The 17,698-nt window shown below is 31.9% G+C and overlaps 2 protein-coding genes across 2 annotated transcripts; both read left to right on the top strand.

Annotated features, from left to right (window-relative positions):
- Positions 1-204: 204 nt before the first annotated feature.
- On the top strand, positions 205-1,509 carry LOC127285577 (golgin subfamily A member 6-like protein 2). The gene has a single exon (XM_051311675.1). The coding sequence runs from the start codon at positions 205-207 to the stop codon at positions 1,507-1,509; it is 1,305 nt and encodes a 434-aa protein (XP_051167632.1).
- Positions 1,510-13,510: 12,001 nt separating this feature from the next.
- On the top strand, positions 13,511-15,785 carry LOC127285576 (uncharacterized). Its single transcript, XM_051311673.1, has 4 exons — positions 13,511-14,593; positions 15,147-15,350; positions 15,433-15,495; positions 15,636-15,785. The coding sequence occupies exons 1-4, from the start codon at positions 14,549-14,551 to the stop codon at positions 15,783-15,785; spliced, it is 462 nt and encodes a 153-aa protein (XP_051167630.1). The 5' UTR covers positions 13,511-14,548.
- The last annotated feature ends 1,913 nt before the right edge of the window (positions 15,786-17,698 follow it).

Here is a 17,698-nt window from a genome sequence, read left to right as displayed (position 1 = left end):
AAAGTGTGTGTTAGAAAGTGAGCTGTAAGTGAATAGTTTGTTAGTGTGAGGGGCTGTTGGTGAGTGTGGGTAAAAAAGGTAAAAAGTGTGAAAGTGTGGTTGTGTTGAGGTTAGGTTGTGTGGGGGTAGGGAGAGAGAGAGGGAGATAGGAGAGAAAAGGAGGTTAAAGAAAATCAAGGCGGGTTCGTAAGTTAGGGATAAGAAATGATTAGAACACCGGTGAAAAGAGACGGCAGGCAGGGTAATGAGACAGAAGAGAGAATTGGCGGCAATGAGGAAGGGGAAACGATAGAGTGCGACATGAAGACAGAGAAAGAAGGTGCAGGGGCGGATGAAGTTTTGGGCGAAGCTGAATCTCTTGTGAATCTGAATTTGGTGAGAAGCGATTCATTGCAATCGCTACCGGATTTGTCATCTTTCGTAGATAGAAAGAAAGTGGGAAGGCGCTCAAGGAAAGAATTGGAGTTGAAGGAAAGACGAGTGAATGATAAATGGTGGGCGGCAATGTTGCAAAACAAAGTAAGGGAGAGGAAAAGTTTAGTGAAGGAGGATAGGGAGGGGGACGAAGAAAAGGAGGAAGAGGAAGGAGTGAAGAAAAAGGAATCCGAGAAAGTGGGGGGAGAGTTGGAAGAGTTTATGAGAGTAATGATGAAAATAGGAGAGGAAACAAATGTAAGGATGGAGAGATTAAGTAAGGAGTTGAAAGAAAACAATGATCAGGGAAGGTTAAGGGATGGAAAGATGGAGGAAATTAGGGGTGAGATTGGAGGGATTAGAAACATGTGGGAAGAATGGGAAAGAGTATGGAAAAGAGAGAAAGGAGAGATGCTGGAAAAATTGGAAGTGTTGGAGTTGGATCAAGAGAAAATGGTAAAAGAAGGAAAAGAGGAGAGGAGAAAGCTGGAGATAAGGGTGGAGAGGTTGGAGGAACGAGAGATGAGTGATGCTGGGGGGAATGGGTGCAAGAGGAAGAGCGGAGAAGGGTTGGAAGAGAAAGTGAAAGAACTAACGAGGAAGGTGGATCAGATGGAGAGGGAAAAAAGAAAGAGTGGTATCGCCATAAGAGGAATGAGGGTGAAAAAAGATGAGGGAAGAAAGGAGATTGAGAAACTTTTAAAGGATATAGGGGTAAAGGTGAATATCAGGAGCATAAAGGGAATAGACGGGGAGGAAAAAGAGACACCTAAGATATGGATAGTGCAGCTAGGATGTGAGGAAGAAAGAAGAGAGGTGATGGCGAATAAATATAAGTTGAAGGGAAGAAAGGAGAGGATAGAGGAGGATAAATCATGGGGAGAGAGAAGGAATGAATGGCTATTAAGAGAAAGAGCATGGGAAGAGATGAGGAAGGGCAGGAAGGTGCAGATAGGTAGAGACTGTATATGGGTGGAGGGGAGCAGATGGACGGTGGAGGATATAACAGCAGGAGTTGAAAGAAAAAGAGGAGGGGGGTTTGGGGAAAGAGCGGAGAATACAAAGGAGGGGGAGAAAGAGGAGGTAGTGGAATAAAAATTGTTTTTTGGAATATAACAGGGTGGAAGAATAAGGAGGAGGGTTTTTGGAGGAGTTTGGATAAATGGGATGTTGTAATGCTGAGTGAAACGTGGACAGAAGAGAAGGAGTGGGAAGTCGTAAAGAGGAAATTACCAAAAGGATTTAGATGGGAGGTGCAGGTAGCGAAGAGGGATAAAATAAAGGGAAGGAGTGCGGGAGGGATGATCTCGGGGGTAAGGGTAGGAATAGAAGAAATGAAAGAAGAAAGGCATCAGGAGGAAGGAGTCATGGTAAGGAGGATGAAGATCGATAAGGAGATGTTAACAGTTGTAGGAATTTATAGGAGAAGGGGGGATAGAAAAGGATGGAAAGTGGTGGAGAGTTGGATGGAGAAAGGGAAAGATGAGAAGGTATTAATGGGTGGGGATTTCAATGCGTGGACCGGGGAACTGGGAGGAGGAGGAACGTGGAACGAAGAGGAGAATAAATATAATAGAAATTCCAAGCATAAGGAGGTGGATGGTGAAGGAAGAGAACTGTTAAGTTTGTTAGGGGAAAGTGGATGGGCAATTTGTAACGGGAGTGTCGAAGGTGATGAGAAGGGGGAAATTACGTTTGTGGGTAGGGGGGAAACAGTAATAGATTATGTGCTAGCAGATGAGAGGACAAGGGCAGGGATCAAAAGAATGGAGGTAGGAAGTGAAGTGGACTCCGGACATTTTCCGCTGGTAGTGGAGTTGAAAGAGAAGTTAAGGAAGAGGAAAGCGAGAAAAAATAGAAATAAAGATGAGGTTAGAAAAGAGAAAATGGGAAAATGGAGTATTGAGAGGTTGTTAGAATTTGAGAGAAGGATGCAGATTAAAGGCATAGAGATGGAAGGAGAAGGGGGAGTGGATGAGAGATTAAAAAGGTTGAAGGCGGTAATAGAAGGAGTTAGAAAAGAGATGGAGGGAGTGGGTGTTAAAAATGAGAGAAAAGGGTGGTGGGATGAGGAGTGTGAAAGAAGTAGAGAGGAGATGAGGGGATATATAAGGGAATGGAGGAGAGGGAGGATGGAGAGGAAGGAGTACAACTGGAAACATAAGGGACATGAGAAGCTGGTGAAAAGGAAAAGAGAGGAAGGAAAAGTGAGATTCTTGGAAGAGGTAGAGAAGGCGATAGAAGAGGGTAGAGAATGGGAGGTGATTAATAGGGAAAGAGGTAAGGGTAAAGGGGTGAACAGGGAGATCAAGATGGAGGAGTGGACGGAGTATTTCAAGGGATTAAGTGGGGGAATGGATAATAGAATAAGAGGTGAAGGGAGAAGAAGGGGTAGGGAGATGGAGATGGGTGGGATAAGTAGGGACGAGGTGGATGCAGCAATTGGGAGATTAAAGAAGAACAAGGCAACAGGAGGAGATGGGATAGAAGGAGAAAGTCTAAAATATGGAGGGGAGGCTGTAAGGGAGGAATTGTGGCAAATAATGAACAAGGTATGGGAAGGTGAAGGTTGGCCGGAAGAGTGGAAGACGGGCTGGATAGTGCCAATAGTAAAGAAGGGTAGTGGGAGGAAGGTGGAGGATTATAGAGGTGTAACACTGATGCCGGTGGGATACAAAGTTTACGCCGAGATTCTCAGGAAGAGATTGGAGGACAGGGTGGAAGATTTGGGATGTATGCCGCACAACCAGACCGGATTTAGGAAGGGTATGGGCACAGTGGATAACATCTATGTGTTGAATTATCTGGTGAGCAGGAATCTCCAAAAGGAAAAAGGGAAGCTGGTATCTCTGTTTGTGGACCTGAAGGCGGCGTTCCCATCGGTGAATAGGGGGGTGTTATGGAGGGTTTTAGAAAAATTGGGGCTTGAGCAGGGTTTAATTGAAAGAGTGAAGGAGTGCTATGAGGAGACAAGAGAAAGAGTGAAAATAGGGGAGGAATTAGGGAAGGATTTTTGGTTGGGGAGGGGGTTGAGGCAGGGGTGTCCGTTGAGCCCTGTTTTATTCAACTTGTTGATGGCCGACTTAGAGGAGAGGATGAGAAAGAGAGGGAAGGGGGGAGTTATTTTAGGGAAGGGAAGAGTGTATACCCTGGCATATGCGGATGATGTGGTATTAATGGCTGAGGAAGAGAGTGGTTTGAGACTGTTGATGAGAGAGTTTGAGTTGTATGTGAGAGAAAGAGATTTATGGGTGAATGTGGAAAAAACGAAAGTTATGAGATTTAGAAAGAAAAGAGGGAGGGATGAGGAAGTGTGGAGTATGAATGGGAAAAGCGTGGAGGAAGTGAGTGAATTTTGTTATTTGGGATATTGGTTTAAATGGAATGGGAGTCAGGATTTGAATGTGAGTAAGAGGATTGAGAAAGGGGGGAGAGTGATGAAGCAAGTATGGGGGATTGGGGAAAGAAGATTTAAGAATGATTGGAGAAAGAGAATTTGGTTGTTTGACGTGCTAGTATGGTCGGTTATAAGTTATGGGGTAGAAATATGGGGGTGGAGAGAGAGTGAGAATTTGGAAAGATTGCATGAGAGGTTTCTGAGATGGACCATGGGAGTGGATGAGAAATGTCCAGGGTATATGCTAAGGGAGGAATTGGGTAGGGAAAAGCTGGTCATAAGGCAGAGAAGAAGAGCGATGGGGTTAGAGGAAAAACTAAAACAGGGGAAGGGGAGTAGAGTGACACAGGCGTGCTGGGCTTTGGTGGAAGAAGGAGTAAGGAGAGGAAGGAAGGATGTATCGGGATGGGAGAGAGAGAGAAGAGGGGCTATGGAGGAAGGAAGAAGATGGAGTGAGGTGGAAGGAGATGTAAAGGATGGTTGGAGTAGGAGGGACAAGCAGCAAAGGTGGGAAATGATAGTTGGATCGCGTTACAATAGATGGTACAGGATGGTGAGAGGGGAAGGGTTACCGGGGTATCTGGTGACGAAAAAGAAATTTGAAGAATGGAATAGGGTGTGTAGGTTCAGAATGGGTGAAGGTATGAAAGAATGTAAGTATTGGATGGATGAGTTTGAGAAAAAATGTAGAATATGTGGGTATGAAAGAGAGAGCTGGGCGCACGTGTTGGATAGATGTGTGGGAGGAATGGATGAGGGAAAAGGAGTGGGGGAAAGAGTATGTTGGATTTTAGAAGAGAATGGACAGGGTGAAAGGTGGATGAAAGGCTTAGAAAGAATGAGAAAAGAAAGAATGGGGGTTGTTAATTAAGGGGTGGGCGTTTTGTTTATATTTTCTTTGGGGGACGAAGCCAAAAAGGGCAATTGAAACTGGAAACGGAAGCCCTGGCACATTGGCGGATATAAATTTGATAGATTTAAGTTAGATTAAGTTTTGCGATTAGGTTAAGGATTTATGTATTTAGGTTAAGTGGAAGTTTTGTATTTGGGAGTCTCGAACTCTGCGTATGCAGAGAGAGTAAATAAATATTATTATATATATATATAACAATCGATTGGTTTCAATGCAAGAAATACAATTATTTTATGTTGAAAATTGAATTTAAATAAACACAACATTTTTTTGCTAAAATGTGAACTTTTAATTTTTTTTAGTTTCATTAATTTTTTTAAATTTAACTCAAATGCATACTTTATATATGGGTGATTCTCCGCGTAGCGCACGATTTGGTGTCTGAAACTTTACAAATATTTTTTTATTGAAATGATAAATATGAATACATATTTTTGAAGATAAAGTGTCAAGAAATAAATATCCATGATGTGCCGGAAAAATTTTTTATAATTTTTTAAACAAATTAAAAAAAAATTCTTTGCTTGTTGAATTCTATAAAATAGTTGAAATTTGATTTAAAATGTTTATGGGAATTTTTGGGGTAAGGGTACACTCACATCTCTGGCTGCCTGCACAGGCAGCCTCCCACCACGCAGAAAACGTACAAGAGTAAGAGAGACAGAAAATTCAAATTTAAATCTACTAATCTACTGATTTTACTATATCACTTTAAATTTTGCTATTTAAAAATTTTTTCGAATATAAAGAGTTTTTGGAAAATAGACGTTAAAATTTTTTTTTTTATGCATTTTTTAAAATCCTCCCGCACCTTTTTCTGATATTAATATTGTAATTAAGCCTACCAAATTTTACCCAAATCCATAAAAATCTGTTAAAGTTATCTTGTTCACAAAAAAGATCCGCACACACACACCCATACATATATCCGGATAATTGATCAGGATCTCATATAACATGTTTCTAAATAGAAGAAAATTTGTTTTTACCATTTTTTAAAAATTTATACACGAAGGACTGCAAAGCTTCCTTGATGAGGAAGCAATAAAAAAACGACAAAAGAAAAAATTTTTTTTAACAAATTATTTAAACAAAAAAGATCATCAGACCCACTCTTAAAATTTTTTCAATTATTCTTAGTTTTTACCTATGTAAAAATTAAAAAAGTCAACCCTAAAGTTAAAAGAAATTAATTCAGTATATAAAAAATCTTTTTTTTCATATAAAAATTTAATTTTTTTGTTAACATATTTTGAAAGTCGATGAAAAACTTCAACTTTTTTCTTGGTAATTTATTTCAAATACAAATATTTTTTTACTAGCAGTAGTATATTAACCTTTATTTACTATTGGTAACTTCCTTTACAGACGTAGAGAGAAAGAAAGGAAGGAAAAACAAGATTTTTTGGAAAAACAAAATTTGCATGCCATGCACAATGCGTTGGAAGAAAACTTTGAGAATTTTATTATTTCCAGTGAATCAAAGCAATGCTTACAGTTAAATAGTGATAAAATAGAATTTGACTTTCCCGAATTCAATTGTTCTAATGCAGAGATACAGAACACGGAAAAACATAAAGAAATCGCTGAGGATTATAAAGGGAAAAGCGAAATTAAAAAGGATATTTCGCTTTTGACTCTAACATCCCATTGGACATTATCTAGTTCCATAGAAGAGAATAACTCTGACATTGAAATAGTTGAAGAAACAGTTGAATATCCTGCCATAGATTCGGATAATGCTTCGTTCTTGAATTATGAAGAGGTGGATCACTCAGATGGTGAAGTTATTGAAGAAGTCATTGAATTACCTGAAATAAATGAAATTAACAAATTTCCTATAGTGGGTAATGAAGAATCGGAATTAAGAAGAAGTATTATCATTTCAAAAACAAAAGAAGAACTATCAAACACTAAAGAGGACCATAATCTTCCTCAAAGTTATAAGGAAGAAAAAAATATAGAGTTGATTGAGGACCAAGTAAATGGCGACAAAAAATTGCCCTATGTAATGGATGGTTGCCGTATTGTCCACTATGATCATGTCATCAAAGATTTGCTGAATAAATGTTCTGATGCCAGTTTACATAAACCTTCATGTACTTTTAACAAATTGGAATTATTAAAAACTAGACAAAGAGGTTTTATAGTGGATGTCTTTTTGCAGTGTTCAACCTGTAAAATTAAAATACAACACATTTCACAACCTGAAGATCCTAACTTAATGAATATTAATGAAGCTATTGTCCTAGGCTGCCTGACTTCAGGTTCTGGGTTTTCGAATATGCAAGAGTTACTAGCACCGGCAGGAATTCCAACTATGTCTGCAACAACATATTTGAACATTCAACGAAAAATTGTAATGGTAATAATAGAGACAAGCGAAGAAGCTTTAGCACAAAATGTTGAAGAAGAAAAACGATTGAGCAAAGAATTAGGTAATGTTTTATACTATGTTGCTGAGGACAATACGATAACAGAAGTGATTTATACTACGGTCATTTGCGACGGAGCATGGATGCAAAGAACATATGCCTCAGGTGCATTCGATTCTTCTGCTGGAACGGTTGTAATAATAGGAAAGCATACTTAAAAGCCTTTGGAAGTTAAAGTCAAATGTAAGACATGTGCAAAATGTGATTACAGAAAAGAATACATAGATGATCATGATTGTTTCAAAAACTTTCCTAAAAGTAAAAGCTCAGCGTTAATGGAAACGGAGGGAACTGTTGAAGCATTTCAAGAATCTTGGGAAAAAAACAAACTTGTTTACAAATATCTTATCGGTGACGGAGATAGTAGCGTTTATAATGGTATACTAATAAACAACCCATATGCCCAGTTTGGTATTGAAGTGGAAAAATATGAAGATATTAACCATAAGTATAAGAACCACTCTAAGGCTATTAAAATTTTGGACAAAAAGGAAGGATTGACTAAAGCAGAAAAGAAATGGTACAAGTTTGTCAGCACCTTTAGTTTAAAAATACATTATGAGATCCAGGAAGTCATAGAAAGAAGAAGAACAGGTAAAGATGATAATTTGAGTCTTGAAGAAAATTTAGAATTACTCACAAACGAGATTCTTAATGTACCATATCACGTCTTTGGTGATCATAAAAGATGTGACAAACTTCGTGGTTGGTCTTGTGCAGATACTGCATCTAAAGACGAAACAAATTACGTACCATACTTGGAAAAATATGGAGTTATGGCTGAACTTCTAGAAATACACAGAAATCTAACTTTGAGCTCAAAAAGCTTATATCTAAAAACAAGTTCAAATTTGGCTGAAAACTTTAACTCTTTAATCTGCAAATATATTGCTGGAAAAAGAATATCGTTTTGTTTTTCAGGATCTTTTGCAGCAAGAGTTCATGCAGCATCATTAAAAAGCCTTACCAAACGTGTACAATCAAACGTAATGACACATACAGGGAAAGCAGTACCTTCAGCGGTTATTAAAGTTGAAAATGAAAGAATTGAAAAAGTTGAAAGAAACAAACTCTACAATTCCAAAAAACGGAGATTTGCAAACACCAACGTCGCCAGTGACAAAAATTATGGTTTAAAAGTTAAGAAACCCGATATGCATAAAGATGTGTTCAGCAAACAGAAAGAAATAGTTTTAAAATTTTTAAAAGAAAATCAAGAAAACAGATTGGAAATTGTTGAAAACACAACTGAACAATTTAAATCTAATAATTGGTTTGTCATTCGTCTTAAAATGATTACAAGCAGCAAGTATGGAGAAATCTGCAGAATGTTAGACACAACTGATCGTACTCGTATAATTTCTAACATGTTATATAATAGTCGAAAGAAACCTAATGCCAATATGACTTACGGTCTTCAACACGAAGAAGATGCTAGAAGGGCATTAGAAAAATTAATTAATTGCAAAGTAAATCGTACAGGTCTTTGGATTGATCCAGTTCACGAGTTCTTAGGAGCATCTCCAGATGGATTGATTGACTTAAATTTGGAAGAACTGCAAATCAGTAAGAGTTTTGGAATTGATGCAATGAAAAGGCCTCCCTTATTGTACCCAGTTGTAAAGGGATGTTGCGTTGAAATTAAATGTCCTGCAAGAGGAAGAAATAAGTCAATCGATGACTTACTCAGTGAAAGTAAAGATTTAAGTAGAATCTATGACTTAAAACAGAGAAACTCAATAAATACAAATCACCATTATTACTACCAACTTCAAGGACAAATGCATCACACTGGGAGAAAAGATGGCCTCTTAGTGTTATGGACAGATAAAGATATGAAAGTTACTCCAGTCTTTAGAAATGATAATTTTTGGAGAGAAAAAATGGAACATAAATTAAAAAGCTTCTATAATGATTATCTACTTCCTGAAATTGTAGATAGTCGCCTTAAACGCAGTAGGAAAATTAGAGTACCTGGAGAGATTTCTGATCATCAAAATGAACAAGAAGAAGATGATGATAAAACGGTAACTGATTCAGAGTCTATTCTTCTAAATAAAACTGTTGCTAAAAAAAGAATGGCAGCTAAAAGAAAAATAAAAAAAGAAATGGACCTGGACGGTAATTTAGATAATAATGATAATACTAAAAAGTGCAGGACTTCTATTGAAACAGAGACTTTTATTCATGAGGACGATGAAGTTATTTTTTTACCCATCAATGATACTCAGCCGAAAACGCAGCAAAAAGATCGCAAAATATTATTGGCCAGTTCTTCCGGTAACATTGACACTGTGGAAAGAAACGTTTTAAACGTTCAAGTTAAGTTAGACGATCGAGATCTTGATACATTTTTGGCTTTGTTGGGAGTTAATTACAAAAATTTTGAATTTTTAAGTGTTTTGAACATGGCAATACCAGATTTAGTGAGAGAATGTAAAAATGATGAAGATATCCAAATTATAGGTGGTAATTGTATTGATCACTGGAGAACATGCTATTATAATAAAAAAAAAATAAATTATTCGTTTATGATAGTGTTGTTGGTCTAAACTTGTCAAAAGAAGAACTAACGTTTTTGTCAAAACGTTATCCAAATGTTAAGCCATGTGCAATTACCAAAATTGTGATTACAATACAGCCAGATGGTACTACTTGTGGCGTCTATGCTTCAGCAACCGCAGTAAGTATATTACTAGGCAAAGACATGATGAAAGAAAATTTTTCAAGAAATGCACAAGTAATGAGAGAACACTATATAAAAATTTTAAATTCAAGGCAGGTCGAACGCTTTCCACAACAAAAATAACAACGTTTGGGTAATATTTACTTACCGCCATGATAATTACAGAAAATGTTCAATTTCATATAAACTTTCATGTAGTTAAAAAAATCGTACTTGCATGAGCATGAGTAAGATTCATATACTTATGAATCATAATTATCAATAAAAGGTCATTTATTTAAAATTTGATTTTTATATAATCAAAGCAGTCATACTTTTGCATGTGTATGACAATCATTCACACAGCGATTGAGAATGAAAATAATGAAAGAGATTATTGAAACTAATTTGCATGTGTTTTCAATGCTCGTAACCATGATAGTTGCAAAAATTGAACAATTTCATATTAACTTTCACGAATTACAAAAATTCATACTTGCATGTGTATGAATCAGATTCATATATTTGTGAATAATAATTATCAGTAAGAGTTCATTCGTTTTAATTTTGATTTCTAGATAATCAAAGCAGTCATACTTGCATGTGTATGACAGTCATTCTCATAGCGATCGAGAATGAAAATAACGAATAAAAGTATTGAAATTAATTTGCATGTGCTTCAATACTCGTAACCATGATAATTGCAGAAATTAAACAATCATATCAGTATTAGTAAAAAAAAGATTAATAAGGATTAAAAATTGAAGAAGAAAGAAATTGCAGAATGCAATGTACCTTTTCATTTTAGTGAGGATACATTGTATTTGATAGGTGGTCCAACTTATAATGAGAAGTACATTGCATTCAAAATTAGCTGAAGAGTTTTGGAGGTATTAATTTTCATCACAAGATGCGGAAATATTTTAGGTAATATGTCCAGAAATTTTATAAAATGTATTTGTACATATTTCAAGAAAACTATTATTTCACATTTCAGGTTTTTTAAATTCATAAGGACTAATCCAGGACTAAACAACTAAATAATAAAGTGTACACCTAGTTCAATACTTGAAATAATTAAGAATAATTCACAAAGTAATTCTGTGTTATTCAAGATAACTTAAAGTGGTTCAAGATAATTAAAGATATTTCAATATAAATCAAAGTAACTCAAGATAATTCAGAGAAATTCGAGGTAATTCAAGATACTTCAGGTAATGCAGAATGTTTCAGTATTATTCCAATATTTCAGGATGATTCTAATACTTCTGCATAATTCAAATATTTGTAGATAATATTTATATTATGAACCCTTTAAAGCATATGTATATTTTTCTTTTCATGTCAATCTAAACGAATTTTGAATTTTCATCCGTCATGTTGGATCAATCATTTTGAATTTTTTAATTTTTACTCCAAGATAGTAATCATCGACCTAAAAAAATTTTTAAGCATAAACGGCAGATTGTTTTATATTTTTGTTTTATGATAATTACATTCATTTTAATTTCTTTATTGCTTTGTTATTGTAAGGGATATCTTATAATATATTTTATTTACTTTTTGTTATTAAAACAAATAAAATAATGTTTAGAAAATGTAAAAATGTGCAAGGCTGTAACACTATACGGAGTGTCACAATGCTTTAAAGGGTTTAAAAGACGTTAAAAAGGTGTTGATAATTAAATCTCAATAATTAAGTGTAAAGTACAATATTTTTACTAATATTAATGACATGTTTATAGTAGTGTGTTTCAGAAATATTCAAAGCGAACAGGCTAATTGATAAGGATCACTGCGATAGTATAATTCAGGATTTTTCAATATAATTCAAGGTACTTCAGATAATTCAGGCTAATTTTACACAAGTCTATATCTTGTACAACGTATTTCAGATATACATTGACTATAATTGATATTTAATTTTCTATAGGTGCATATCTCTCAAATTTCAGAAGACTATTATTACGTATTCCCTACTAAATGTAAAAAGATATAAACGTATATAAATTGAATACTTAAATTCCCATCCATTCATTATAGTTATATTTTTAATAATTATTTCCTCACAAAGGAAGTGATTTTCTGAGTAGCGTAAAATTTAGTTTGCTGATATTTAAAAAATACTTCCTCCATGAGGAAACAAAATTGACTTTAATAAAAATCTAATTATTATTTTCAAGTTTAATGCTCAAGAATAAAATATCTGCTTTAAGCCGGACAAAATGTTGTTAATTTTCTTCTATTTGAAAACACAAGCAGCTCAGTAGTAAAGTTTTCACCACGACACTTATTTTTGAAACAACTTATCCACAATTATCAATTTTTTTATATTTACAACATTTATATTTGCAGGGCTCGGATTGTGCGACTTTTTCGACTTTTTTCGACTTTTTGGTGAAAAAGTGCGACTAATCGACTTTTTTCCAGATTTTGTTTGAATAAAATGCGACTAATACGACTTTTTTTAGATTTTTCAATTACTTTTTAACTTAAATTTTAAATAGCAAACATAGTTTTTATATTGTCAGTTTTAAACCGATTATTCTATGCGTTAAGAAATAATTGCGATTAAAAATTATTTTTGTGTTTCATCACAAAATAAAAAACTACGTTCCATCGTCAATTATTTGTTCGACTGTCGAGTTTATTTGCGTTTATGAAGAAGTTAGAAAATGAAAAAAATAACTTATTAACTTTATCTTCCATTAAGATTTTATTTGTTAAATCTAGAATGATTATTTTAACAAATTAACCTATATGTCATAGAGAACTGTGATTATTTATACTGACAGTATTAAACCAATTATTCTATATTTCTTGAAGTATTGTGTTACATTAAAAAATTATTATTATCACTACATTTGTTTTTTCAAAGATATCAAATAAAATAATTTTTATAAAAATAATTAAATTATTTTTGTGGGGGACGGGGAAACCGGGAAATGACCGGGATTTCAAAAAGTGACCGAGAAAACCGGGAAATTCATGACTAAACCGGGAATTTTTTCATTTTTTAACATTTTTTTTAAATTCATCAAAAATAAATTTGTTCTAATTTCACAAATATAACTGTGGTTTATAATTACTAATGTCATAATATTGTATGTTATAATGTCATAATATTTTACTGAACTGAAGAAAGAAGTTTAATTCACAGTAGTACACAGAAAATTAAAAGGTATTAAAATAAGTTGCGACGCTTCTTATTTTAATCAATTTTTGCTTATTTTAATCCATTTTGGTATTAATATACCAATAAGTATTAAAAGAGAAAGAAGACAAAAAGCGACAATCTGAGGAAATTAAGACACTTCAAGCAAAAAAACGGAAAATTCTCAAAGATGCTACAGAAAAAGCAACGTTAATTCAAGAAGAACTAGATATTTTACAGACTAAAAGAAATTAATGTATTTCTCATTTACATTTAATCTAGATGTTATACGTTAAAAGATCTCACTATCAACTACCAAAGATTTGTTGATTTATAAAATATTAATTTATAAATTTCAAATAAATTAAATTAATAAAATTTAAAAGTTTACAAAATTCAGAATACTTATTTAAAACGTAAAGAAAATTATTTAAAAAAACTTAATAGTTAAAAGATAATGTTAAATTGTTCATAAAAATTTGACCGGGAAATTGTTTAAATTGACCGGGAATTTGTAATCAGAAAAAAACTCGCCACCATGAATTTGTTGCATTCTACATTTAATTATAATAATACCTCATTAAAATTTTGTTATTTTTTTACTATTTTTACAGTTTTATGCCTCTTTTTGTAATTTTTGTCTAAAATTTCATGCGACTTTTTTGCGACTTTTTCTGAAATTCCATGCGACTTTTTGCGACTTTTTTTGTAAATTTATGAGACTAAAGCGACTTTTTTTGAGTCTTAAAGTCGATCCGAGCCCTGTATTTGCCAAAATAATATTAGTACACTTTCTTTAATAGAAAATATAAATAATAATTGGATTTTTTAAAAATATGTAATGGCTTCCCCATGACGATTCTGTGCTTCTGGTAAAAGTGTGTATTGCTCCGATTTTAGGGGACTTTATTACTTCAGGATAGATATTAATAATAACTACAAGTTACCTTCATTTAAAAACTTGTTTAGTTATACAGAACAATTTTTAGGCTTGTTGCAAAAAAGGTTTTTTTCCAATTTTTTGTTGTTGTCATGATTGGAACTCCTATAATTCTCTAAAATTTTTAAAAATCAATCAAGTATGCCTTCAAGACTTTAATGTTTATTGGCTAATTGTTTATTGTAAACACTTTTTAAATGATAATCATAAAATTATACATCTAAATCAGCATCCTTAATAGCTCGCAACAAAAACGATAAAATCCACTATTTCATGAAATAATCCTTTATGAAGAAGAATTACTGGAATAACTACTGGAAAACTTAGTATGTAATTTTTTGCGATTTTTTTAGTTTAATAAACAAATTTGTTAAAGTTATTCCATTTCAAACAGAACCTTAATTATCGACATTGATACTCTTATTTTTTTAAAAATTTTTATAAATCTTAGACAACTCAAAAACCATTTAATAATACCATTTAATAATTAATAATACATCTGAGCAGAAGCAGAGAATTTTGGAGTGTATTGAGGAAAATCCGACGTTGTTGACAAAAAAATTTACTAAAGTTTTGTCAAGGCAAAAATATAATAAAGAATGGGCAGAAATTTCAAAAGAATTAAATTTAATGAACACAGAAAGAAATTCTAGATCGCCTCCTCAATGGCAAAAGGTAAAATTTTTTTCTTAATATGTGGAAAAATTTTTAAAGTGATCCAATTGTAAAAATGAGAACATTGGATGCGGAATTACGTAAATATTACAGTAATATTAAAATTTCAGCCTCAACATTACAGTAATATTACACGTTTATTTGAAATACATAAAAATTTCAAAGTTTTTTATGACAAAAAAAAAGAATTAATCAATCAAATATTTTTAAATGTTTTTGAAATTTTTTGTAATATTACAGTAATATTTTGTAATGTTACTATAATATTACTGTAAAATTAACCGGTAATATTACCATGAGGCGGACATTTTAATGTTACAGTAATATTACTGTAATATTCGGTGCTACTTGGAAATTTTAGAATCACGGTGACTATTTGTTTGTAAAATATTTCATGTTTTAATAACATTAATTAATTAATATCTCGAAAACAAAAAGGCCATTTTATTTAATTTGTTTATTAACAATATACATTTTGAGCTTCAATTTTCCACATATACTTAATAATTAATATATTTAATTGTATAACAATTAAAAAGAATTTATTTGACAGTTTCTGTCGCGATGGGTATCGAACACGAAAGGAAAATTAGCCAATATCAAACGGTGCAAACGAACCACTGGAAGAGGCAATTTCAGCAACGCCAATGTTAGTATAACGGGGTTGGAAGACCGACTTTTGTCTGTAAAAGGCAAAAGTTGCTTTTTAGGGGATGGCGTAACCAAAGAAATTGGAATACCAGAATCTGACTCTGATGTAAGTTAAAATTCCAAATTTTCAAAAATAAAATATACTTAAATTTTTATGATTTATATATAACTTTAATACAATTTAATAGGTCGATTTAGAAGAAGCAATACCAGCAGCAGTGGTCAAAAAAATGTCTAATGTACCATTAGAGGTTGGTTTTATGATTAAAAATGTTATTATTAATATATTAACTAGCTCAAAGCTAGTCTAAACTATTAATAATCAAATTTTCCGAATTTGTATTTTTTCCTCATATTTGCTTTATTTTATATTTTAACCATTTCTTTTTAGAATCAAGAATGTCTCAAAGTCATAAGAATTTGCCACGATGAAGAAATGCAGCAATTAAAAAAAATTTCTACAAACCTGACAAATTTTTCAAGTGTAACGCTTCAAATATCACAAATTATAAAAAAAGCAATTCGGGACAACGATAAATAATTAATTATATAATAATAAACAAAGTGAAAAATATTGATTATTCTTATTCTATTGCAATTCAGGTTTAAGTTGTAGGTTTTTTTGAAGGTAATAAGTGTTGTTTTACAGTAAAAAAAATAATACAGACATGCTGTTTAATTTTATTTGACTTTGTAAGGGATTTTTTCCTTTTCCAGGAAAACATTCTATAAAAACAAATCGAATAAAATTGATTATTCTTATTCTATTGCAATTTAGGTTTAATTAGTAGGTTTTTTTAAAGGTAATAAGTGTTGTTTTACAGTAAAAAAATAATACAGTCATGCTGTTTCATTTTATTTCACTATGTAAGGGATTTTTTTATTTTCCAGGAAAACATTCTATCAAAAAAAGTGAAAAAAATGGATCATTATTATTCTATTGCAATTGAGGTTTAATTTGTAGGTTTTTTTTTGAAAATAATAAGTGTTGTTCTACAGTAAAAAAATAATACAGACATGCTGTTTAATTTTATTTGACTTTGTAAGGGATTTTTTCATTTTCCAGGAAAACATTCTATCAAAAAAACGTGAAAAAAATTGATTATTCTTATTCTATTGCAATTTAGGTTTAATTTGTAGGTTTTTTTGAAGGTAATAGGTGTTGTTTTACAGTAAAAAAATAATGCAGACATGCTGTTTAATTTTTTTTGACTTTGTAAGGGATTTTTTTATTTTCCAGGAAAACATTCTATCAAAAAAAGTGAAAAAAATTGATTATTTTTATTCTATTGCAATTGAGGTTTAATTTGTAGGTTTTTTTGAAGGTAATAAGTGTTGTTTTACAGTAAAAAAATAATACAGACATGCTGTTCAATTTTATTTAATTGTTTAAGGGATTTTTTAATTTCCAGGAGAATATTCTATCTAAAAATTATTATTATTATATGTATAATAATATAATGCTTGGTCTGTCCTTTTGTCCTACCTTGATGTTAGTCTATGCTAACTTTACGTGTTTTTTGAACTGTAATACTATGACGTGTCAAATTTTGAATATTACTTTTCTCATTTTTTCCAACTTGTATAATTGTGTTTTCTTATTGCAGAATTGGTTTCTTTAACAGTTCTTTATAAAAAACAATTAAATGTCTAATTTCGCGCTTTTAATTTTGCTAGTATTATAATATATTGTTATATTAACTTTTATATTTCCTAATACATTTAATTTAAACCTCTAATTTTTTATAATTAATAATTATAAACTAAATAAAAAATAATAATAAATAAGAAAAAAGGAGACATTTATTTCAAATTTCTATCCTTACAAAAAATCAAGGAAATAATTAAACTTTATCTAATAATAATAAACTATCTACTTTTCTTTTTTATATTAATAATAAAATATTTATTGCATTTATATTTATTATCTTTTTCATAGGATTAAAAGTTTCTATCAGACATTGACTAAAATGGGAAAACAAATTTTAATTATTAATTATTATTTTTAATTCTTGCTATAAGATTAATTTTCTTAATTTTTATTCATTAAATTAAATTTAAAAAATTTATTTCCTTTATAAATTATTTTAACATTAAACTAGATAAATTATTTTTAAAAGTGTTATTTATTAAATTCATAAGTTATTTCCAATATTACAGTATAATTTATTTCGTCACTAATAAACTATTTTATTTGAAACTAACAGTTGGCAAACATGAAGTTAGAAAATTGATTCCACCTTCATATTGAATTTGTTTGCTACGTAGATAAAATATTTAAGGAAATTGACATGAATTCTATGTCAATGTCCTTATCTAGGGGGGTTATGTTTATATTTTCTTCTAAATTACCATCTTCCAGTTTAAGATTTGAAGAAACTGTCAACGGTATTTTATATTGGTCATGATTTGGAACAAATTTCACTAAAAATATGTAAGTTTTTAGTTCTTAAT

The sequence above is a fragment of the Leptopilina boulardi genome, unplaced genomic scaffold (genome assembly GCF_019393585.1).
Source record: "Leptopilina boulardi isolate dan_hultmark-lab unplaced genomic scaffold, ZJU_Lbou_2.1 LbouV2_335, whole genome shotgun sequence".
NCBI classification, from domain to species: domain Eukaryota; kingdom Metazoa; phylum Arthropoda; class Insecta; order Hymenoptera; family Figitidae; genus Leptopilina; species Leptopilina boulardi.
The sequence above is the reverse complement of the archived record's forward strand: the minus strand, read 5'-3'. Positions and strand labels throughout refer to the sequence as shown.